The sequence below is a fragment of the Cervus canadensis genome, chromosome 2, assembly GCF_019320065.1.
Source record: "Cervus canadensis isolate Bull #8, Minnesota chromosome 2, ASM1932006v1, whole genome shotgun sequence".
Taxonomy (NCBI): Eukaryota; Metazoa; Chordata; class Mammalia; order Artiodactyla; family Cervidae; genus Cervus; species Cervus canadensis.
In genome coordinates, this window is record NC_057387.1 from 97,378,270 (window position 1) to 97,402,578 (window position 24,309).

The 24,309-nt window shown below is 48.8% G+C and overlaps 2 protein-coding genes and 1 non-coding gene across 4 annotated transcripts; 1 reads left to right on the forward strand and 2 right to left on the reverse strand.

Moving 5' to 3' along the window:
- Nucleotides 1–91: 91 nt before the first annotated feature.
- On the reverse strand, nt 92–10,562 carry CDC20 (cell division cycle 20). Of its 2 annotated transcripts, none has more exons than XM_043461629.1 (11): nt 10,545–10,562; nt 3,631–3,819; nt 3,369–3,517; nt 3,186–3,282; nt 2,899–3,027; nt 2,602–2,798; nt 2,397–2,491; nt 2,027–2,255; nt 1,739–1,864; nt 708–825; nt 92–362 (listed from the first exon to the last, which is right to left on the reverse strand). In XM_043461629.1, the coding sequence occupies exons 2-11, from the start codon at nt 3,809–3,811 to the stop codon at nt 184–186; spliced, it is 1,500 nt and encodes a 499-aa protein (XP_043317564.1). In that variant the 5' UTR covers nt 3,812–3,819; nt 10,545–10,562; the 3' UTR covers nt 92–183. The 2 variants fall into 2 exon arrangements, with proteins under 2 accessions (XP_043317564.1, XP_043317562.1); XM_043461627.1 differs by lacking the exon at nt 10,545–10,562 and adding an exon at nt 3,992–4,151.
- MPL (MPL proto-oncogene, thrombopoietin receptor) lies at nt 8,955–23,745 on the reverse strand. The gene is made up of 12 exons (XM_043461626.1): nt 23,431–23,745; nt 23,132–23,264; nt 22,610–22,788; nt 21,796–22,094; nt 20,998–21,160; nt 20,496–20,622; nt 15,801–15,979; nt 15,496–15,638; nt 12,977–13,136; nt 12,687–12,783; nt 10,545–10,632; nt 8,955–10,359 (listed from the first exon to the last, which is right to left on the reverse strand). The coding sequence occupies exons 1-12, from the start codon at nt 23,507–23,509 to the stop codon at nt 10,072–10,074; spliced, it is 1,935 nt and encodes a 644-aa protein (XP_043317561.1). The 5' UTR covers nt 23,510–23,745; the 3' UTR covers nt 8,955–10,071.
- Nucleotides 16,880–16,982, forward strand: LOC122437464. The gene has a single exon (XR_006268288.1). It is a non-coding gene; the product is annotated as a U6 spliceosomal RNA (small nuclear RNA).
- Nucleotides 23,746–24,309: the final 564 nt, after the last annotated feature.

A 24,309-nucleotide genomic window follows, 5' to 3' on the forward strand; every position in this document is an offset into this window, starting at 1 on the left:
CAAGGTGCCCGCAGGATCGATGTTTCTAGCTCTCTGATTACAGTAGAGAGGAGCCTCTGGGAAGGCTGCTGGGACAGAGGTCGTGCCAGAAGAGAGGGAGACGTGACTTTATTAGAAAAGTAAAAAAACAAAACAAAGCAAAACAAAAAACAAACCCCACAAAACACTGCGAGGAGTTGGTCCTCAGCGGATGCCTTGGTGGATGAGGCTACTTTTGGCCGCACTGGCCTTCTCCCGCTCCCGCCGCCGGGCAGGGTCCAGCTCAAAGCAGCGCCACAGCCGCAGGGTCTCATCTGCTGCTGCGGACGCCACTGTAGCCCCATCTGGGCTCATAGTCAGACTGAGCACCCGGGCTGTGTGACCTGGGATGTGAGGAGGAAAAAAAGGAGAGCAATACTTAGGATGGTAGGTACCTATACCCTTCCAATTTTGAGAGTTTTTGTAACAGTTTAATTGAGATAACTAACAAGTCACATACTATAAAATTGACCCTTTTAAAGCATACAATTCATTGGTTTCTAAAATTGTGCAACCATCACAATGATAATTCATCACTCCATAAAGACAGTCACTCCTCAGTACTCTCTCCTCCCAGCCTCTGGCAACCATTAATCTGTTTTCTGTCTCTCTGCATTTGCCTCTACTGGACATTTCATACAAATAGTCATATAATATGTGCCCTTTTGTGCCTGTCACTTAGCACCTACCTTTCAGCTCAGCCACCTTGGCCATGGTTGGGTACTTCCAAATAACCAGCTGGTTCTGGGCAAAGCCGTGGCCTGAGATGAGCTCCTTGTAGTGGGGAGACCAGAGGATGGAGCACACCTGTGGAGAGGAGATGGCATGGGCATGACATACATAGAGCCAACACTACTCAAATTGGAACCGCGTCCACCGTGGTGTCAGGCACTCTGCCAGAGGCTACAGACTCAGACTTGAGTAACTGTAGTCCTTACAAAACCCTTTTGAGAGTTAGACCTGTTAACCATTTTACAGATGAGAAATCAGTTGGAAGATTCAGTAAGTTGTCTAAGCTCACATGCAAATTAAATTAGTTAAGTTAGTAGGTGACAGAGCCAGAATTTGAACTCTGGCTCCAGAGGCTAGAATAAAGCAAAGTCTGCATGTACTGGGCAGGGGGTGTCAGGAGAGGAAGCTGCAGTGCCTGCAGGGAGACCCACCTTTGAGCTAGGACCTCAAATATTCTAAAACATTTGGATTATACACTGTAGGTAATTGGGAGCCCTTGCAGGGCTTGAGGAGGACAGAAACAGACTACCCAGACCAATATAGAGGGCAGACTGGAAGCAATAAAAGACCAGTGCTGTGAGTCTCCACAGGAAGAAGGATGAGGCCGAGGGGAGGGGACACATGTGAATGATACTCTGAGGGTAAACTGATATATCTTGGTGAGTAGCTGAGGAAGATGAAAGAGTCTTGTTCAGATTTCTTACTATCCCTCTCAAATAGCAGAGGAGGAACACACATTTCAGGGAGGCAAGGGGAAGCGACAAGTTTAATTTGGGACATACTAGGGTGGTGCCACCTTACAGAATGTGGGGTTAGAGACAGGCTGGCTGTGGACTGTTGAAAATGTGTGTCTGGAATTGAAGGGTGACATCTGAGCTTGGCGATCATGCCAGTATTGCCTCGGTGAAGCCATTGGAGGGGAGGAGGTTGCCCAGGAAACTACACAGAATAAGAGCACGTCTAGGAGTGAGACTGGAATAAGGACTACCTGGGAATGGGCATCCACGGCACTCAGACAGGCCCCAGAGCAGACGTTCCAGATCCGAATGTGTCGATCACTCGTGCCCCCGCCAGTTGCCAGGACGTTGGACTGCCAGGGACACCAAGCTACAGCCTAGATGGGACAAAGGTGAAGTCAGCAGGTGCTGGAGCAAGACAAGGAGTTACCGGGCACACAGATTAACTCGGTCCAATTCCATCATCCCACGTCCTCTTAATAGTCCCCAGGTTGTTCTAGGTGAGAGTCTGCAGAGGCCCAGCCCAGCCCCACTCTCACCTTGACAGCGCCTTGATGCTGGGTGAAGGTCTGCAGAGGAACCCAGCCACCCTCTCCAGGAGCACTAGGCCACACGTTGACCAAGTTGTCGTTGCCGCCACTGGCTAAATGTCGTCCATCTGGGGCCCAGCGCAAGCCACACACTTCTTGGCTGTGGCCACTCAGTGTGGCCACATGGTGTTCTGCTACCCGAACATCATGGTGGTGGATGTGGCCAGAGCGTGAGCCACTGCAGGAGGGGAGAAGGGAAGCAAGTCCTATAGCAGTGCCAAACAGGCGGCAGGCCAGAGCTGCTTCTGTTCAGAGGTGTACAGTCCAGGGAGAGGGGGGCCAAAATCTGATTTTGTAACAGATTAGTAAAGCCACTGACCTGGACAGGATATAGCTATTCCAACAGAGGGAGCCCACTCGGGCAGAATGACTGGTCATGTTTCGAAGCCGTTTCTGCTGTTGCACATCCCATAGCTACAGAGAGAGAAGACTGTGAGGATCAGGACTTGGCATCAGCATCGTCCTGCTGGGCAAGCCCCCTGGGTCTGGGGACAGTAGAGCTGCAGCACCAGGACAAGTCTCACCTGCACCTCGGCACTGCTGGTGCCCACAGCCAGGTAGTTGCCCTCTTTGATCCAGGCCACAGAAGATATATAGTCCCCAGGCTGCTCCATTTGCAGCAGCTGCAAAATGTCACCAGTGCTAGCACTCCACAAGTATACACTGTTGTCCAAAGCCACAGCCAGTACATTCCCAGAGCTCCAATCCACAAGGTTCAGGTCTGCCAGAGGGGAAAGGGAAGAGCATGAGCTGTCCTGTTTGCCTTGTCCCTCTCTCTCCCTCTTTCTCCATCCGCTGGACAAGGAGAAGACTGCACTTACAGTAGTCATTCCGGATTTCAGGGGCATCCAGGATGCGGTCTGGCAGGGAAGGAATGTAGCGGCAAGTCTTCCTACTGGAGCCCGGTGTGGCCTTCTGGCTATAGAGTACTTTTAGCCTGTTCTGGTAACCTGTGGCAACAGAATGGATCTAGACTGGGAGGACTGACACTTCCACAAGCCTTTAGACAGGAAGGCCAGATAAGCACTTCCTTCCCCTCAGTCTTAGGTGGAAAAGGAAGACAGCCATCTCATCCACCCGGAGCCCTGGGGATAGACTGACATCTTACCCTCTGGGGCATTTTGTGGTTTTCCACTGAGCCGAAGGATCTTGGCTTCTTCCATGTCAAAACCGTTCAGATTCAAAGCCCATGCTTTCTGATGTTCCTGGCACATAAGGGTGGGGATGAGGTGGCGGTATTATCTAGATTTCACAGACCAGTTTCCTGCTAGAAGTCCCCTGGGATACATACCTTCTTGGTGGGCGTCTCACTGTTGTCGGGCTGGTTCTCCTTGCTCAGGAGGAAGCTAGCCACCTCCATCTGGGAAGCATTGCGATGGGGGATATAGCGGTCACCGCCAGGTTTGCTGGGAGTGGTCTGAAGCTTGGAGCTGGATTTGCCTGGGACAGGGACAGGGAAGCCACACTGTCAGACCCGGCTCAGGGGGAGGAGGTGTGAAGGCTGCTTCAAGCACTTGCCCTTTCCTCCCCGCGACCCGCCACACCCTACTGACCGGGAGTTCGGCCTGGGGTCCTGCCGGCGCTGTGGGATCGGTTGGCTGCCCGCATAGGCGAGGGGGCCGGCCCCGCGGCTTCCTTCGCTTTGCGCTGCCAGCGCGCAGGGGGTGCATTGGGGATGGGTGTATCTAGCTGCAGCAGCGAGTGCAAGTCACTCTCGAACACGAACTGGGCCATGGGAGCGTCTGGAGGGAGAGGGCTCCTTGCAGTGGCTGCCCGCTGAGCCCCAGAGTAAGAGAGGCGACCGTGCTCTGGGGCGGCCGGCCACAGTCAGGACCACCCTTGCCGCAGCCCTTCCCGGCCCAGCACCCTCGGCCGCGGCCCCAGACCGGTTCGCTCAGTCCAGCCGTCTCTCACCGTCAATTTAGAGCAGGTTCCGATCCTAGACCGGCTTTAGCAGTGAGGACTTGGACGACTTAAACTCTCCGCTCCAAGCACTCATTGGCTCCTTCAAAATCCAACCGTCGCAACGGTCGCCCTAGCCCATTGGCCTCCACGGCACAGGGGGCGGGTCTTCCGGGGGAAGCTCCCGATCTCACAGGAGTCCGGCAAGCGAGCGGGATTTGAAGGGTGGGAGAAAGGCAAAGGCAGCTTCTACGCCACCAGGTGTCGGGAAACGGGGCGGGGCGGGGCGCGGCGGGGCGCGTCTGGGGGCGGGGCCTGCGCTGGCTGCCTTCCCTTATTGGTTTCATTCATTCCTCAGGCTCCCCTGCACCCGTCCTTCATGCTTCATGCTTGAGGACCGTTTTTATGATACGAGGTGCAGAACAAGGTGGAATGACCTAAACACTTAAGCCTGTTTAGAGAAGGCAGTGTAAGGCAGTGGCCGACCAGCCGGACCGAAGGCAGGCAGGAAGGTTGGGAGTGGGGTGCTGCAGGAGGTGACTGAGAAACTTAGAAGCAGAAGAGAGAAGGCCGGAGCGTCCACTGTTAGCTTAGTGCTTGCGGGAACACTGCTAGGAAGGAAGAAGTGCCTGTGTTTGTTTTCAAAAACTGTTTTGTGTGTTGTTATTTTAGAAACAAGGAAAATGAAGCGGAAAGAGGGGTGAATTCCTTACGGTCAAGAAAAAAGATCAGGATTCAGACCTGCCTGTCTGGGAGATAAGATTGGATAGCCCTGTGAGGGAAACTGGGGCTGACCCCCATGGAGCTTAAGAGATGTCAGGATTTTTAGAGATCCATGAGTCTAATCTGCACGTGGTGCATCTCCGCATCCCAGCAACACACCCGTGTTTTACAGATGAAGAATCCGCAGCCCAGAGAGGGATTTGTGCAAGGTCGCATGCTGGTGGGAGTACAGATCTGACTTCTGTTCAATAGAGTGCTCTAATAGCGACTTCAGTGAATTGTATGATATACTTAGAGGTGAAGCAGCAATCATAAAAATGATAATGGGCACCATTACTGACCATCTGCTAACTATGATGTTTAAAAGAGTTTACGTACATTACTGCAGGTAATTCTTAATCCCATAAGGCAGAAACTTTATTCCCTTTTTACAAAAAAAAAAAAAAAAACCAAAAAAAAAAAAAAAAAGAAAGAAAGAAACCAGGTCAGGGAAAGTCTAGAAACTTGCCCAAAGGCACACAGCCAATAATAACTAGTGGAGCCAAACTATCTAACTAACCTCAGCAATCTAACCATATTCTACACTGTCCCAGAGAGAGGCTAGGGGAGGAAAAAAAAAAAAAAATCATTAGCCTAAAATCAATTCTGATGATGACAGAGAAAATTTTGGAGTTTTCACCCAAATGATATTGTTATTATCTTTAATTTTGAAGCATTCATGTTATCTCTTTCCAATTACCTCGGGAAACAAGGATTTAGTTGTCCTAGGGTTGGAAATGGGGAGTCCCTGAACCCTAGAGGACATAAAGGAGTCAAGCTGGTCAGGGCCATAAATTTTAAGCTAAGGAGTTTGGACTTTTATCTGCTAGGCATTGTGGAGTCAATGAGAGTCTCCATTCAGGGGAGAGCCAAGCAAAACATTTCTGAGGACAAGGCATGGCCAGCAATTTGCAGTTTCTGGAGTAAGGGTCACCGTAGAGGAAGAGAACAACAGGGTAAATAAGGGTACAACTTCAGGGAATTTGAACCTTGAAAAGTAAAGGAATGACAGGGCTTCTTTGGTGGCTCCGTGGTAAAGAATCGGCCTGCTAGTGCAGGAGACACCGGTTTGATCCCTGATCCAGGAAGATCTCACATGCCATGGAACAACTAAGCCTGTGCAGCACAGCTACTGAGGCTGTGCTCCAGAACCCAGGAGCGGCAGCTACTGAGCCCACATGCCACACTGCTGAAACCTGAGTGTCCTAGAGCCCATGCTCTGCAACAAGAGGAGCCACCACAATGAGCAGCCTGTGTACTGCAGCTAGAGAGTGACCTCTCTGTGCAACTACAGAAAAGCCCCCACAGCAACAAAGACCCACCACAGCCCACACATTAAATAAATAAAATTATTTTTTTAAAGACCATTAAAAAAAGACCTTTAATTTAAAAAATTTAAAAAAAAAAGAATAAAGGAATGGCAGAAGCCAGTGGAGATTGTACTGACTTGGACCTTGAAGTGGGAGGAATTCTAATATGCAAAATAGTCGAGTGACGACAGAAAAGGTCAGAGAAATCATGGGTGACCCTGGAGAGAAAGGGATGGGGGGGGTGCTCAGGTTTCCTTTGGAAGGGGTTGCAGAAAGGAGGGTGGGGAGAATATGGAGGCAGCAAGCATGGGCTACTTGTGTAAGAAATTTGAGAGTGAGAAAGAGGGAGCTGGAGGGAAGGCCAGCACTAAGATCCTATGCATCTTTTATTTAAAATTTTTATTTCTGGCTATGCCAGGTCTTTGTTGTTTCCCTGGTTGCGGAGGAGGCTACTCTTCGTTGGGTCGCCCGAGCTTCTCGTTGTGGTGGCTTCTCTTGCTGCAGAGCAGGGACTCTAGGGTGCTTGGACTCTAGCAGTTGTGGTGCACAGGCTTAGTTGCCTCGAGGCATGTGGGATCTTCCTGGACCAGGAATCAAATCAGTGTTAACTGCATTGGCAGGTGGGTTCTTATCCACTGGACTTCCAGGGAAGTCCTGCCTATGCATCTTTGAAGATGAAGGCAAAAGAGCCTGAGGAGATAGAAGAGGGCAGGCAATGGCCTGTTGGTAGAGCAAGGTGTCTGGATACCTGATGAGCTGCTTAGATAAGGGAACTCTCACCTGAAGGACCTGAAGGAGAAGGTATAGAGGGAATAAAATATAGGTAATATTCAGGGGGTGGAACAGTCCAGTTGGGATAATAATAAAGATAACTCTGTAAATACTGAGTATTTACTATGTGCTTGGCATTGTATTAACACTTTTAATCCTCACACAGCAAAATAGCAGAAGAGAATGAGATCAGTTCTGAAGAGCCAAACTAAAGATTTAGAAGTAAAGAGTGAGCAAGGAGTAAGATGAACAGGAAGATCAGTCTGGAGGCAACATACAGGTTGGATTTAGGGAGAAAGACTGGAGGCAGAGGTAGTTGGTAGAGGCTGCAATAATAGCTCAGTGAAGATGGAGAAGAGGAAACAGAATTTGGTAAGTAAAAGGGGTAAGGACATGATGGCTGAATCAGTATAGAGGTGAGAGTTTCAGTGGTTTGGTTCTCAACCCTAGTTTTGAGTCCCTAGGAGTCAAGTTGGAGCCTTGAACATGGCTTGGGGAAGGAAGTATGGAAAGTGAGTATACTAGATGTCATCCATTTGTCCCATCCAGGTCCACATTTCATCCTTCTCTGCTCTGTGCCCTGTGAGGCTGACTCATATGGCCTGCGTCAGTAGATTCCCTTGGGCTCTGGTTTCTGTTTGTATTTCACCAATGGGAGGATGTTATGGGTTAAACTGTGTCCCTCACCCCCAAATTTATATGTTGGATGCTTAAGTCCCAGTACTTCAGTTCAGTTCAGTTCAGTCACTCAGTCGTGTCCAACTCTTTGCGACTCCATGAATCACAGCACGCCAGGCCTCCCTATCCATCACCAACTCCTCAAACTAATGTCCATCAAGTCAGTGATGCCATCCAGCCATCTCATCCTGTGTCATCCCCTTCTCCTCCTGCCTCCGATCCCTCCCAGCATCAGGGTCTTTTCCAATGAGTAAACTCTTCGCATGAGGTACTCCAGAGTGTGACCTTATTTAGAAATAGAGTCACTCCAGAATATAACTAGTTAAGATGAAGTCATTTGGGTGGGCCCTAATCTAATATGCAGAGAAGGCAATGGCAACCCACTCCAGTATTCTTGCCTGGAAAATCCCATGGATGGAGGAACCTGGTATGCTGCAGTCCATGGGGTCGCTAAGAGTCGGATGCGACTGAGCGACTTCACTTTCACTTTTCACTTTCATGCATTGGAGAAGGAAATGGCAACCCACTCCAGTATTCTTGCCTGGAGAATCCCAGGGACATAGGAGCCTAGTGGGCTGCCGTCTATGGGGTCGCACAGAGTCGGACACGACTGAAGCAACTTAGCAGCAGCAGCAGCAATCCAATATGACCTGCATCCTTATAAAATGGGGAAGTTTGGACACACACATATGTAAAGAGAGAATGCCATATGAAGATGAAGGCAGAGGAGAGGAGGAGAGGCCTAGAAACAAGTCTAGGAACACCAGGAAAGCCCCAGAAGCAAGGGGAGAGGAATGGAACAGATTCTTTCTTACCGCTCTCAGAGGCAACCAACCCTGCTGTAACCTTGAATTTCTAGCCTCCAAAACTATGAGACAATAAATGTCTGTTGTTTGTGGTATTCTGTTAGGGCAGTGCTTGCAAACTAATACAGAGGGGGTCAAAGGGTGGTGTTGGAGGGAGTGGGGGAACAGGCAGGAGCTATTTGTTCCCCTGGCTCCATTACTGTTACATCCCCACAGGTTGGCTGCAGCTCTCTGCCACAGCTCCTGCCAGGCAGCCCTCTCTGTAACCACTCTCTCCTGTGACCCCTTGATAACCAGGGTGGGGAGGGGTGAACACCACCTCCCAGTTGTTAGCCCCAGGATGCTGCACTATTCCTTGATCTTTTTCATAAATCCTGCCCCATCTTTGTAAATATGCCCTGTATTAAACTCTCATCCAGATACCCAGATTGAGTGTGTGTATGTCATCTATTTCTGCCAAGACTCTGACTGATACAGTGGGTATGTCTGGAGTCAGCAAAAAATACCATTTGTTTGAGAATTTGAATGGGTCAGGGAATCCATAATCAGAATGGCCTAAGCATATTTACCACTGTATATGAATGGTGTAGAGGATGAGAGAGGTTGGCATGGAATGAGGTGGCATTGCCCAGAAAGATTTCCTTCATTTAGAAAACATTTATTGGAGGCCTGCTATCGTGAATCAAGCACTACTCTAGGTGCTTAGGGGGTGGGGGAGGGGGGAGGCAAATGAATCACAGCCCTTGCCCTCAAGGAGCTCACAATCTAGTAATGGAAGACAGACATGTAAACAGTTATTTGCATAAAGCATTTCAGGTGCTATAGTAAAAGTCTGGGCTGGAGATAAGAGCTTTAGAATGGTCAGCATGTTAGAAAGACTATGAGAGCAGATGGGTCGGAGACTGTTGAGAATTGACTCTTAAGTGACTGCAATAATTAAGGAGTGGAAGATAAGCCAAGATAAGAGATTAGGAGGGAAAAATTACTATAGTCTAGTCTAGATATCTCAAACATTTTGTCCTAGTCGGCACTATGTCGGCAATGCTGCTGACATTAACCCGGGAACCTCTTTCACTGTGCTTTACTTAGAATATCTCACTAAATGCTCTTTACAACTCTGTAGCATTCTGTATTATCCCTATTTTATAGATGAGAAAATTAAGGCTCAAAGATTTTGAGTTATTTATTCAAGGTCACACAGCTAGCAAGTGGGAAAGATAGGAACTGAACTTAGCTCTGACTCCACAGAGTTTATGCTGTCAACTATCAGTATACTCAGAGAAGCCCAAGCAGAACCAGGAGAGATGGTGATGCATCCAAGCCATGGAGGAGAGAATTTAAAGGAGAAATAAGTAGTCACCATGACAAATGCCAACAGAAAGATTAAAAAGGTTGAGGATTAATAAGATCTGATTGGATCTTGTGATGAGAAAGCTTGAGGTGAGCTTTGCCTTAGTAGTTTCATTAGCAGAGTGGTAGCAGGAGAATAAATTGCAGCAGTCAGAGGAGCAAATGGGAGCTGGGAAGTGGAGACTCCTTTTCAAGGACTTTGCCAATAAAGAGCAGAGAGAAAGGAGGTGAAAGCTAGAGGAGCTTAGTCGAATGAATCTTGCCTGAGGAGAAAGGACCCCAGATTGATGCCAGCAGCAGTGGTGAAAGGTCAGTGTTATGAAGTCCAGCCAGAAGGGTAGACAACAGGGAAGAACGTGAGATCTGAGACGGTTGCTGTTGGGACGGGATGGGTTAGGAAGTTCAAGAGGGAGGACTAGAGAGTTTGGATCTGTCCAGGGTACTGGGAGCGAGGGACCTGCCAGCAGCTGAGTGGTAAGTAGGAATGGTTGGCGATGTGAGTGGTACAGTAGGACCCTGGCTCAGCCATTGGTGGGCACACAGACAGGGGCATGGTCCCCAGGCAAGAAGGCTGCAATCCTCGGTAGTCCAATTGGGCCTGGGAGGAACACAGGGGCAAGGGAGCCTTCTCTGAGGATCTAGGTAGAATTTCAAGGAGGCTGGGTTCCACTTCCTCATAGACATCTGAGACTGCAGCCTTGGGCTGGGAGAGATGGGGGGAAAGGGGTCTGGATTAGAGCAGGTCCTGTGGGAGCAGGACCTGGACTGTGCAGGAAGGAGGGCTGGGCTGGAGGTAGGGCCCAGGGATGGTATACTTGTGGGGCAAGAAGTTGTGTGATGGGGCAAGGAGCTCTAAGCAGGGCTGGTGGCAGGGGGAGGTGCACTCACCGGACTCAGGGCTGCAGTATCCCTAAGGTACTGGCCAAGGACCCGGTGTAGGTCTGGAAGTGAGGGCCACAGAGCATGCCTCAGGCTCCTTGAGGAGAAGGAAGAGAAGGAGATTGAGCTGTGGGAGTGAATTAGGGGGGCGAGAGCACTGAGGTGTGTGTGGGGAGGCAGTGAGGTGGGGGAGTAAGCTTGAAGAGGTTAAGAGTAAGGTAGAGGAGCATGGGTGGAAAGGAAACCTCAGGTGGTGGGGGGAAGTCAGGGGTGTGGAGCCTCAAAAAAGCAGTCTGAGTGTCCTCAAACATTCTTGCCTCAGGGTCTTTGCACTTTCTATTCTCTCTGCCTGGATCATCGACTCATTTCCTCATTTTACTTAGGTTTCTGCTCAGATGTCATCCCGACAAGAGAGGCCTTCCCTGACTACCCTGTCTAAAATAGAACCACCTCCCTTCCCCATCACTCTTTGTCTCCTGCTCTACTTATTATTCTTTATAGTACTTGACTTATTGTATATTTATTAGAATCTTATTTTATATATATAATGTAAATCCCCAAGAGCAAAGGGTTTGTCTATTTGCTCACTCTTGGATCTCCAGGGTATAGAACAGTATCTGACCCATAATAGAGTCTCAAGAAATTAGTTGAATGAAAAGAACTCGTGGGGCTTTTATTAAGTTACTGGGGAAGATGGTATCCCTGGGAAGAATGTGGATTAAGGTATGTCGGGGGACCCTCCAGTTCCTTAGGCTCATATTTCCGCAAGGAAGGACTTTAGCTGAATGAGCCTTTGGGCCTCTTCTTTGTTCTTTTTTTTTCCAGTCGAGCCTCTTTTGTGACGACACGTATATCTCTCCAGGGGAGGAGGAGTGATGTATCTGATAAATTGTGGGAAAGGGACTGAGTACATCTGGGTCAGCAGCACAGCCTCCCTCTTCTCCCTCAACCTTTTTGCTGGATCTAGATACAGGCTACATCCCAGTCTGCTCATACATTAGAGAGGATTAAAAGCTCAAAGACATGTTCAACGAGAGATGTGAGCCCAAAAAAGGGGCATCCTAATCCAGCCTAGGGCCATCAAAAGAGGCCACCTGGAGGAGTCACCTTCTGAACTGAGTCCTCAAGAATAAAGAGATGTTACCAGTCAAAGGACTGAGGTGGTATGGAATCTATCCTTTATGTTTATAACTTCCAGTGACATTTATCCTCAGACTTAGTCTCCCCTCATAAACAACTCATTCATTAACAGCATTTATTTAAGGGTGTGCTATTTGGCAGGCACTGTGCTGAAGATTTAAGGATGACCACGTAAGGCACAGGGAAGACATATAAAGAAATGAATGCAGTAAAATGCTTCCTGCACTATGAAAGAAGTCTGTATTGGGGCACAAAAAGAGTAGCCAATAGGGGAGGGTCAGGAAAGGTTTCCTAGGAGTTGGTGAAGAAAGTTATTTAAAGATAAATGGATATTAGTCATCCAGGGAGGATATTCCTGGCAGAGGGGACATTATGTTCAAAGACACTGAGAAGTAAAACCACTGGATTTGTGGAGGAAATCACCGACAGTGTGGCAAGGCTGATGCACAGGGCGGGAGGTGGGAACACCGTCAGGGGCACAGCCTCGCTTGTTATTCTAGAGCCTGGACTTTATCCCGGGGAGCTAATAGTGAAACTTAAGGAGGCGGAGTGACAAGTTCATGTGCGCCGTTTTAGAAAGATTATTCTGGTGGCTGTGGGAGGCTAGACTGGAGGGAGAAGGGGCTCCGTTTTGGTGAGTCAGGTCGTGCCTGTAGGGCTAGAGAAAGTGTGCTGGTTTTGAGTGAAGTTTAGGAGGTGGAATGACAGGACCAGACTGGATAATGGGGAGGGAGGCGCCCAAGTGGTCTGGCTTGGGTGACGGGTGGACTTGTTACTGAGATGAGGAGCCAGAAGGCGGGGCTATTTGAGGTGTCCCGCATAGTGGACATGTCCGAGTGTAAGGAGGCGGTGGGACTCCCAGGGAAGACGTGCGGGGGCGGCAGATGCCACAGGTCTGGATGTGAGATTGTCTGGAGAGCGGGCGTCATAGAGTGACCCGAGGATGCTTCTTTAGGGGCCGCCGGCCTTGCCCGGATCACAGCCCCGTCTCCCACCTGGCCGGAGCGGTACCTGTAGTGCGCAGGAAATTGCCACCTCAGCAGCAGCAGGCCCAGGAGGGCGCTGACGCCCAGGACCAGCAGCAGAGCAGTCACCAGGAAGATCCAGACTAAGGGACAAAAAGCAGTCAGCCCTCAGGAGGAGGCGCCTGGCCAGAACCTTGCTGGCAGGTCCACCAACCCCACCCCACTCGCTGTCCGGGGGCGCCGGGTATGTCTGCGCAGCCGCAGCCTGCTGCGGTCGGAGCCCCGCCCCTCCACTCGCGCAGGCGCAGAGAGCTTTTGCCCCTGCCCAGCCCTCACCCGTCTCGGAGGCCGTCTCCACCCTCACTGGGTCGGACCAGGAGCTCCAGGGACCTTGGAAGGTGGGGCCATGGAGCCTGGCGCGCAGCTGTACGCGGTAGCGGGAGCGCGGGCGCAGCTCCAAGGTCTCTCCCTGGGCTCCAAGAGGTGGCTCCAGCACCTACGCAAAGGTGCAAGCGGGTGGTCAGGCTCCCGGTCCCTGTGGGACGGCGTTGGGCCCTCGAGAACTCGGCCTCTGTTTGACCCCAATCCTACCGCCTTGAATCCCCGGGGATTCCTCCAAAGCGCCTCACTGGCAGAAAACACGCATCCCTGGCGGAAACTGGCTGGAGAGAACACTCGGACAGAGAGCCTCGCCCTGCCTGGCGTGATACACCCCCGGCACACTGACTCATCTACACACAGAACTACTCATCCTGACACACATACATATGATAACATCGGCAGAGATCCGGTACACACACACTGACCAGGTTGGGCGATGGAAACCCCGGACACACTCAGATACTCATAGCCATGTAAGTGAAGTTTCTCAGTCGTGTCCGACTCTTTGCGAGCCCATGGACTGTAGCCTACCAGGCTCCTCGGTCCATGGGGTTTTCCCGGCAACAGTACTAGGGTGGGGCTCTCCAGGGGATCTCCCGACCTAGGGATTGAACCCGGGTCTCCTACCTTGCAGGCAGACGCTTTAACGCCTGAGCCACCAGGGAAGCCTATAGCCATGTAAACCAGGCTACAAATAACATCCTCTCAGTAGAGGATGCCAGAACTGTGCTAGGTGCTGGGGATACCAGGAGAGTCCAAGAAGAAGGAACAAACATCGTGTGTACCAGCAGGGAGACATTATTAACTTGATCAGTAGTAAACATTTATGAACTGCTTGTTACAAGCCAAGCCCTGGGGTAGGCATTGGGGAAAAAGAAAAACAAGGCCTCATATGTCTTACGAAGAAGACATCCAAACAAGTAAATAGTTACAAGAAGTAATGAGTGCAGTAATAACAATATAAGTAAGGTACCACAGAGCCCTCAAAAGAGGGTTACCCTGAGTGAGTTGCTTGATTGCGGGTTATAGAGTGTTCTGTGTACTAAAAGCATGCATGGGTGGGCTAGAGGGTCAAAGATAAGACTAAAACAGTGGTACTAGAGACTTGAGGCCTATTAGTACAATAAACTTAACTAAGTTGTTGATAGAGGGAAGGGACAAGGGAAAAGGAGAGATGAGTCAAGGATAATTCCAGGCTGAAGTAACTGGGTTAAGTGTTGGTGCCATTGTCAGAGAAAAGGAACAGGAGAAGTAAGTTTGAAGAAGAAATGCTGTATTTTTTTTTATTTTATTAAGTTCAACAATAGCCAGAACTTATGAATGGTAATGTCAGAATTGTAGTTACCTTGGAGGGTGTGTGTGTGTGACCAGAGGGCATGAGACACTTCTGGGGTACCAGAAACAACCTTTATCTTCATCTGGGTAATAGTTACATGGATGTATGCACATGTACAAATTAACCAATTGTATGTTTAAGATTTGTGTTCCTTTATGTAATGTATACCTCAATAAAAAAGTAAAAAAGTCTAGGGAAGAAAATAAGTTCAGTTTTGGTTATACTGAGTCTGAAATGTCCTAGGGGGTTTTTAGGTAGAACTGTCTGGTAAGAAGTCATATATACATGTGGTAAATGAGAATAAAAGTAGAGAAAGAAACTAATATTTAATGTCTATTGAGTGCCTTCTATCCCAGGCAATATGCTAAATATCTATATATTTAATTTTCACTATAACTCTGGAAAGTACATAGCTTTATCCCCATTTCGCCAGTGAGGAAACTGAGACTCTTCAGAAGTTTAGGTAATTCACCTATGGTATAGAAGTTATTTTCCACATAGGTGTTGGAATAAGTTTGGGATGGTTAATGTATAGTCATTGAAAATATGGAATTAAAGCACTCACCAAGGAGAACATCTAGATGTTGGTAAAGAATCTGCCTTCAATGAGGGAGACCTGGGTTCTATCCCTGGGTCAGGAAGATCCCCTGGAGAAGGGAACGGCTACCTACTCCAGTATTATTGCCTGGAGAACTCCATGGACAGAGGAGCCTGTTGGGCTACCGTCCTTGGGGTTGCAGAGTCAGATATGACTGAGCAACTAACACTTTCACTTTCAGAGAAGAAAAGAGTCTAGGATGGGAATGCAAGAAGCACAACCTATTAAGAAAGCGTGGAAAGGAAGAGCCCGGGAAAGAGTGAGGAGGTTCAGTCAGAGAAGTGGTAGGAGAATCAGGAGAGAATGATATCCCAAAAGCAAAGGGAAGAGAACATTTTAAATAGGCATAGTCTGCATTGTCACATGCCAAAGAGAGATTAAGATGCCAGTTGAATCAGACAGAACAGAGATAAACAAGCCCAGACACGGATATATATGAGTATACAGTGATATCTTGGTTATCACTCCTGATAACAGACATCCTGAAACTCAGAAATACCCTGAGTATGAGGTCTGGGGTCATTTGTTCCTTGACTGTACCTTCCAGTCCTGATGGCCTTCTCCTGTGTATCGGAGCTGATAGCAGGTCTCTTGGGCTGCCCAGGCTGATGGATGCTGCCATTCCAATTCCAGCTGCCCACTGGAGACCTCCCTCCAGTGCAAGTTTGGAGTGGGGATGAGCACTACAGGGATGTCACCAGGGACTGGCCTAAGCCCTTCTGTGCATGAGACATCATGTCACCAGGGCCATGGGTCAGAAGTATCAGAGTTGGTGATCCTGGGCATGGGGTCAGACATGGTAGGGGTGGGAAATGTGTGGGAGGAGAAGGGAAGAAAGTCCTTACCAGCCTGGTGGATCCAGAAAGGGGAGCCCAGGTAGCTGTGAACAGCACCCTGGGCTGTGGTCACCTCCACAAGGATGTGAATAGCACTGTCATTTTGTGACTTGAAGTGACAGCGGGAGAACTGGGAGGACTGTGATCCTGAGTTTTTCTCCTCTTCACACTTCTCCCAGACGGGGTCCCTACAAATCAGGCAAATAGAGTCATTTGATTCAATGCCTGCTTCAGAGACTAATCTAGTCTCACAGGGAATTAGATTCTAATCTAACTTGCTCCTTGGACAGGCCTCCAGGGCTTTCTCTCTCATGCCATGTATTTTTTTCTGAGGTTTGCTTTGGGGTTCAGCCTCTTCTTCTTAATAACAAGGGAGGGACTTCCCTGGTGGCCCAGTGGTTAAGAATCTGCTTTCCAATGCAGGGGATGGGGGGTTGATCCCTGGTTGGGGAACTAAGATCCCACATGCCACAGGGCAACTAAGCCTGTGAGGAGGAACTAGAGAAAAAGCCCATGTGCTACAACAGAGACCCAGTGCAGCCAAAAAAAAGCTAGATGAGATAGGGAAATAACATGGGCTATAGAGTTCAGGTCTTGGCTTATCGGCATAAAACTCTGGGCAAATTACTTGATTTTCATCTCTGCCTCAGTTTCCTCATTTGTGAAATGGGTCAATAATACCTAATTTGAATGGGATTGTTTCAAAGAGTAAAGCAAAACATATGTTTCTGTAGCAAAACGTATTTATGTTCTTAATCTATTCTCATTAGGGAGCTTTCTTAGTCACCTCTAAGTGTTATTTTACTAACAGATTATTGTGACAGTCTCCTAACTGGCTTTTCTGCCGCTGTTTCTGTTACTCCCTTCAATTTGTTCTCCACACAGCAATCAGAATTTAGACCCAAAATGTTGATCTGATAATGTCCAGAATATATGTCAAAGCTATGCCTTTATTTTGACCTGTATTCCTGTCACATTAGATGAAACTATTATCTGTTGCCTGGATTAAGGCATATTTCTAAATGGTGATCCTGCTTCCACTCGTACTTCTTTTTAATTGCACAGAGAAACATCTTTTAAAAATATAAATGCTTTAGCAGCACATATGCTAAAATGGGAATGATGCAGAGAAGATTAGCATGGCCTCTGGGCAAGGATGACTTGCAAATTCATGAAGCATTTCATACTTTTTAAAACGAATTTATGGCTGCCGGGGCGAGGGATTGTTAGGGAGCTTGGGATGGTCATGTATACACTGCTGTATTTAAAATGGATAACCAACAAGGAACTGTAGTATAGCACATGGAACTCTGCTCAGTGTTATGGGGCAGCCTGGATGGGAGCAGGGTTTGGGGGAGAATGGATACTTGGATATATGTATGGCTGAGTCCCTTTGCTGTTCACTCATTTCTTCTCGCCATTTGGGTCTCAGCTCACCTGTCACCTCCTTGGCAAGGCTTTCTCCACCCACTCATGAAATTAACACCCATCCCCACGCTTCCACGTAGTCTCTATCATTTAGCTCCTTTCTTTCTTGTTGGTCTCCCCACAATGCTGGAAGATTCTCTGTTTTGTCACTCTATCCCTGGAGCCTGGTACATAGTCACCTCCAACAGTTGTTTACTGAACAAATAAATCCTGTCTCCTTCCTGGTTATAACCCCTAAATAGCTAGCTATTACTAAAATCATTTACCATTTTATGTATTTTTATGTTTACTAGGTTATTCAACAGGTAATTTATACTATGTGCTAGGTACTATGAGGAAAAATTTTCAAGGAGCTGTCATTTCATTGGGAAAGGGAGAAAAACAAACAGATGGTATTTTTCTGTGATATGCACAGGTTGGCTTGGGAGTAGCAAGGAAGGTCATCTGACCCAAATGGGGAGGGTCAGAAAATAGTTCTTGTACAAGGCAGTGCTTAAAATGAGTCTTGGACTATAAATAGGAAAGCAAAGTGTACAAACAGGCACCCCAGGCACATGCTTGTGCACAGATAAGAGAGATGGCATCTGGGGGAAACTCTAAGTGGTGCAGAAAATTTTTAGGCCAGAGGGCTTGGTGGGGAGTGGTAAGTGTGGGCAGATCAAGGCCACAGGTGGCCTTATTGCCTTGCTAAGGAGCTTGAGCTTAATCTTGCAGCAACAATGGAGACATTCAAGGAATTTAAGCAGAGAGTTGTCATCACTAGCTTTGTACTTAAGAAAAGTCTAACTGCAGTTTGTGAGAAAGGATCTGTGAGGGTGGACTAGAAGCTGAGAAATTTATTAGGACAATGTCATGGTATTTTACCTACAAAGTGATGAGGATCTGAAAGTAGGATTTTGGCAGTGGGAGTAGAGAGAAACAGATGGATTCAAAGGGGATACTGAAAAGATTGAAATAACCAGTGTTTCTGATTGGATGTGGAGGGTGTAGAAAAGGCAGAAGTTCAGGGTGGAAAACGGAGTTGATGGCAGGATGTACAAGGAGAGGAGAAGCAGGTTTTGACAGAGAGTATGTGAATTTGGTTTTGCCACCCTTTCATTCATGGCCCTCTTCATACTATGGAAATCTATACAGCTATTAGAAAGAATGAGTTACATCATTACAGATGTCCAAGACACATTTTTAAGTAAAAAAGTAAGTTAAAATAAATCATACAGGGCTTCCCTGGTGGCTCAGTGGTAAAGACCTCACCTGCCAACGCAGGAGACACAGGTTCCACCCCTGGTCCAGGAAGATCCCACATGCTGTGGAGCAACAATGCCCGAGTGTCACAACTACTGAGCCTGTGCTCTAGAGCCCACGTGCTGCAACTACTGAAGCCTGCCTGCCCTGGAGCTCATGCCCCAAACAAAACAAGAGAAGCCACTGCAATGAGAAGCCTGAGCACGGCAATGAAGAGCAGCCCCCAGTCGGCACAACTAGAGAAAAGCCCAAGCAGCCACAAAGACCCAGAGCAGCTAAAAATAAATAAATAAAATTATTTAAAAAAATCATACATATAATGTGATCCAATTTATATTGAAAATTAAATAGTATGTTTGCTGCTGCTAAGTCACTTCGTTAGATATGTGTAAATGCATAGAAAACTGGAAGAATACACTAAAACTGTTAATAGTGTTTTTTTTCATTATTCAATATTTTTTTTTTAACTGAGCACCTACTCTGTTCTAGGCACCATGGTAAGTGAGAATACATTGGTGAGTAAAAGTAGACACTGACTTTGCCCTCATGGATCATGTTAAGATCAGCCTTTCTCAATGGAGCTCTGAGAGAGAATTTTGTTATCAATCAAATAACCATGTAAGGTATAAATGTAAAATTATAACTATGTTAAGTATTTAAGAAGGAGAGGTACATGGTACAACAAGGATATATAATAGTGCCACTGTACCTAAGAAGGAAGGTCAGGGATGGTGACATTTGAGTTGAGATCTGAAGGATAAGTAGAGGTTAAGTAAAGACAGACAAGCTGGGTAAACAGCATGTACAAAGATCCAGAGGCAGGAGGGATTGTGGCAGGTAGGAGGGGATGAAAGTAGGCCTTGGAGCAAAGAGCACAGAAGGCAGCATTAATTCAGTTCAGTTCAGTCTCTCAGTCGTGTCCGACTCTTTGCAACCCCATGAATCCCAGCACGCCAGGCCTCCCTCTGAATAAGATAAAGTTGAAGGCACAGATAGAGGCTGAGTCTTTTAGAACTTTACACGGTCACAATAGAATTCTTTTCTTTGTCCTAAGATCAGTGAAAGCTATGGATCTTGGAAGAGTTTTAAGCAGAGAATGTTGCATTTATTTTCCTGCTTTTAAAAACTCACTTCAGCTCCTGTGTAGAGAATGTTTTGGAGGATCCAAGAGGTGATCAGTTAGTAAGTCTTCTCAGTAACCTGAGAGATGAAGATGGCTTGTACTAGGGTGATAGCTGTGATGGACAAACATGGACAGATTCTAGAGATATTTAATAGGTAAAATCAACAAGGTTTGGTTATATATTAGATATGAAGGAGGTGACAGATCAGTGAGGTGTTTGGTTGAAATGCTTGAAAACCAGGTGAAGTTTTGATTGGACCCAATAAATAGTGAAAAGTTGCAGTACATTTTTGAGTAGGAGAAGGCCATGCAAATTTTAAGAAAGGTCAGTTTGTCAACAGCATGCAGGGGTGGGTAAATTGGAAGTGATTGAGAAGGTAGGCTGTTGTAATGGTCCAGGTGACATGATTGCTGTTACTACTGCTACTGCTAAGTCACTTCAGTCATGCCCGACTCTGTGCGACGCCATAGATGGCAGCCCACTAGGCTCCCCCGTTCCTGGGATTCTCCAGGCAAGAACACTGGAGTGGGTTGCCATTTCCTTCTTCAATGCATGAAAGTGAAAAGTGAAAGTGAAGTCACTCAGTCGTGTCCGACTCTTAGCGACCCCATGGACTGCAGCCTACCAGGCTCCTCCATCCATGGGATTTTCCAGGCAAGAGTACTGGAGTGGGTTGCCATTGCCTTCTCCAGGTGACATGATTACATGGAATTAAACCAACACATTCCCAGGGGGTATAAAGAGAGGCTGAAAGGATACAATAACCATTGGTGGATGAGAGCATGGAGGGCCTTTGGTTTGGGGAATAAGGGAGGGGACTGAAGAGGATCAAGGACAATCTCTCCCTTCTTTCTGCAGAGTTGTGCTTCTCTCCCATGACATCAAACTCAATCAGCGGTTCACTTCTCACCTGTCTCTGGGACAGCACCATGCCCCACTGTGGTAGAAGAAGCCTTGGGAGCTGGCATGGTCCAGTTGTTGCCACTGACAGGTAACATTCGTCAGGTCCAAGGTAAAGCATTGCAGTCCAATTTCCCCTGGGGTCAGAGAAGGAGCGATCCCTTGGAGGAGGGTATGGCAACCCACTCCAATATTCTTGCCTGGAGAATCCCATGGACAGAGGAGCCGGATGGGCTATAGTCCATGGGGTCGCAAAGACTGAGCATGGATGTGGAGAAAGAAGCCCTATCAGAGCCCACGTGCTCCGACTCCATAGGGTATCCAGATCATCTTTACACACGTAACTTGAACATTTGCTCCTATCCTTTCTTCTCTCCCTGAATATAATTCATCCTGTGCAGTAGCAAGTTTGAGATCATCAGGAAGGACCATGGTTCTCTGAGCTTCCATATCTAGCCCATGCATTGCTAGAGATCTTTTCTGTCTCCTCCTCCACTCCCCTGTTGACTCACCTGCGTCGCCAGGCAGGTCCACAGTCACAGGGAGGGACCAAGATCCCCAGGAACCACGGAGAGAGACTCCGTCAGGTTGGCTGCGTAGTTGGAGCCAGTAGGAGTTACCAGGCTGGAGTCCTGAGATGAGGCAGCTGCCACCCTTCATTGTCAGAGATGGAGCCTTGGGAGAAGAATCCCAGCCTCACAATCTAGGTCTGCCTCTCAGCCAAGAGAGCCTACATCTCTTATATTCGAAGCCCCACAACATGCCTGTGGAGAGACACTCAGTTCTTCACTGGATAAATACGTGCACAGACTGGGGGCCAGGTCGGTGGGTTTCAGGTGGAGTTCAGGGCTTTTTAGGTTTCCCTGGTGGCTCAGACGGTAAAGGATCTGCCTGCAATGTGGGAGACTCGAGTTTGATCCCTGGGTCGGGGAAGATCCCCTGGAGGAGAAAATGGCAACCCACTCCAGTATTCTTGCCTGGAGAATCCCACGGACAGAGGAGCCTGGTGGGCTACAGCCCACAGGGTCACAGAGTCAGAGACGACTGAGTGACTGATACTTTCACTTTCACTTTCAGGGCTTTATAGGGAAACCCCCACTAACTTGGGGACCTGAAGTGCTCAGCTGTGTTGGTCTGAATGACGCAAAGTGGGAGATTCCTAAATAAACATGGCTTCTGAGAACTAATCAGACCCTATGCTAACTCTCCAAGGACCAACCCAGTCTGGAATCCCCAAAGCATGGCCTGTCCTTTCTTGGGGCAAAATTGAGGGTAAGAGATAGGAGGGGAGCAGAAGAAGGCCAGGATACTTCTCTAGTTGGGGAGGTCTGCTCTGGTCCCAGCTGTTGAGGCATCATGGGCTGTGTACATGGAGACTGGTCCAGGGTTGCGGCTAGGTTTGGTCTCCGCCGAGCTGGGCAGCAGGTCTCTGCGGACAGCAGCTGTGTGACTGTGGGGCCAGTGGAGTTCGTGGGGTCCTTGGGGCCATAGCGGAGTTCATGCCTCAGAAATTCATTGATTTCGGGAGCTGGGGCCTCCCAGCTGATCTGAAGTTCCCCTGGCTGGCTCCCACCCATGGCCTTGATGAGACTGGGGGGAGCTGGCAGGCCTAAGGGCGAGACAGGGCACATCAGAACTCTTTGGCTGCTACAGTCTACAGCTCAGCCCATGGACTGTGGAGAGGGGTGCTCGAGGCTTGGTTGAGGGCAGCCCCTGGGGCAGGGGCAGGGAGGCTCCTTATCCTATTCTGTCCTCGGATGAGCAGTGACCTCACCACAGGTTGTTAGGCTCAGTGCTCCTCAAGAGCAGGGACCTCTTCTCGCCTGTGCATCCTTGTCCTGAAGCCCAGGGCCTAGCACAGGGTAGGTATTCTGTAACTGATGAATGAGTGAGTCAATGAATAGGTTAATGATGGGAAGGTTGGGGTGTCTCTGATGTGAAACGAAGTCTAGCTCTGGACGCTGAGGCTAAGAGGAATGAGAAAGGGGTCTCGAGGTGCCTCTGGGAGTCTGGTAGTGGGGGTGCACCCATGTCATCTTGAAAGAGCACAGCTCGGTCTGATTCTAGGAGCTGGCCCAAGGGTGGCAAACAGAGGGGCCAGGATGACAGGAGGATGATTCTTACCCACAGCATCCACAGAGAGCACCCGCTGGGTCAGATTCTGGTTCAGAAACACGTTCTTCACCCAGAGGTGCAGTTGAGAGAAGAGGCGAACTTCAGCCTGGGCCGGAAACTGGCACACGTATCGGGTTCTAAAGGGCATCACGTGCTGGGACCTCAGGGGGCAGGTGCGGGGCTGCTCCCTGTGGGCACAGAAGTCTGGGCTACCTACATGCTCACCTGTCCAACTCTGAGGACCCAGGTCTGGGCCCAAGCCCAACTTCTGTTTCCATTACCGCCATTTTTCTTCTCAGTGCCTGGGATAGGTGGGATTAGGGGGTACGTAGGGGCTGGAGCTGGCTGTATCCAAAGCACCTCTGTTCAGTAAGTGGCTACTTCGGTCTTGTTACTTGGACTAGTCCTCTGACAGGGCCAAAGGCAAGGAAGCTGCTAGAATAGGGCTCAGCTGCAGCACGCACAGGACAGATACGGGGAGTGGTGTATACACACGATACATATATAGGATACATACGATGCAACACATACCCCGGGTAGGCATACAGCAGCTGATACATTTCACTGGGTGCTCCCTCTTCCTCATCCCAGAAGCAAGTGAGGTCCTCAAAGGTTCGAGAGAAACAGTTCAGGGACTCTGAGTCCGAGGCCAGCAAGGAGGCATCTGAGGAACAGCTGGTGAGTTGGGCTCCCAGTCCTCCCCAGCATGTTTGTGGGCAAGAGTAGGGGACCAGTGGGGGCCTCCCACTTTGCACTTCCCTCCCCTCCTCCACCCGCCCAGGGCTCCATCTTCCTGGGTATGGGTGTTTGCTACCCTCCACACACCTCACCTTGGCTGGTGACTTGTGCCAGGTTTTGGGGGGCCGGGAGGAGGTAGGAGATGACCGCCAAGAGGGCCCAGGAGGGCATCTTCTCCGGCACTGGGTGCCTGCCTCAGCCCATCCTCCCTTCAGGAAGCTGGGCCCCAGTCCCCTCCCGGGCCAGCCCCTCAGGTTCCTGTCAGATACAGCCCCACGTCCTGTCCTGTCCCTGCCCCTGTGGGGCCCATCCAGACCACACTGGGGCTGGGGGCCAGGGGAGGGGGTGTGGGAGTGGGCAGGAGGGGAGGAGGAATTTGAAAGGGAGGATACAGGCCTTTCAGTAAGAGAAAGACGGGGGGTTGCATTTTTTTTCCCTAACCATGTACCAGAAGCAGAGTAAGCCTCTGTGCGGGTCCACATTCACTGCTGGAGAAGGCATATTATGAACAGCACACACTTACTGAGTGCTGTTCACTGTGCTGCCACGTGTTAGGCACTTTTTATCCGCTGACTCAGCCAATCCTCATAATAGTCTTATTATTTCCATTATGTGATGGGGAAACTGGAGCCGCAGACAAATTGAAGATTTGCCTAAGACGACACACCTCCTAAGAGGTAAAACTCAGGACATCAAGCTTTAGAACCCAAGTGTTTAACAACCATGCCAGTGCCTCTGGAAGGTGAAATCCACCAAGAGATGACTGTCTGCCTTGCAGTGGTGGCTATTTCCACTTTAATACGTTCTGTCACTTTGTGCACAAATAAACACGTTCTCCTTGGAACTGGACAGCCCCCTCCACTGTGGGGAGCCTCCACAGTCGCCTTTCATCCTTTTGCTACTCGGATTGTGGTCCAAGGACCATCAGCAAAAGCACTACCTGGGAGTGTATTAAAATGCAGACTCTTGGG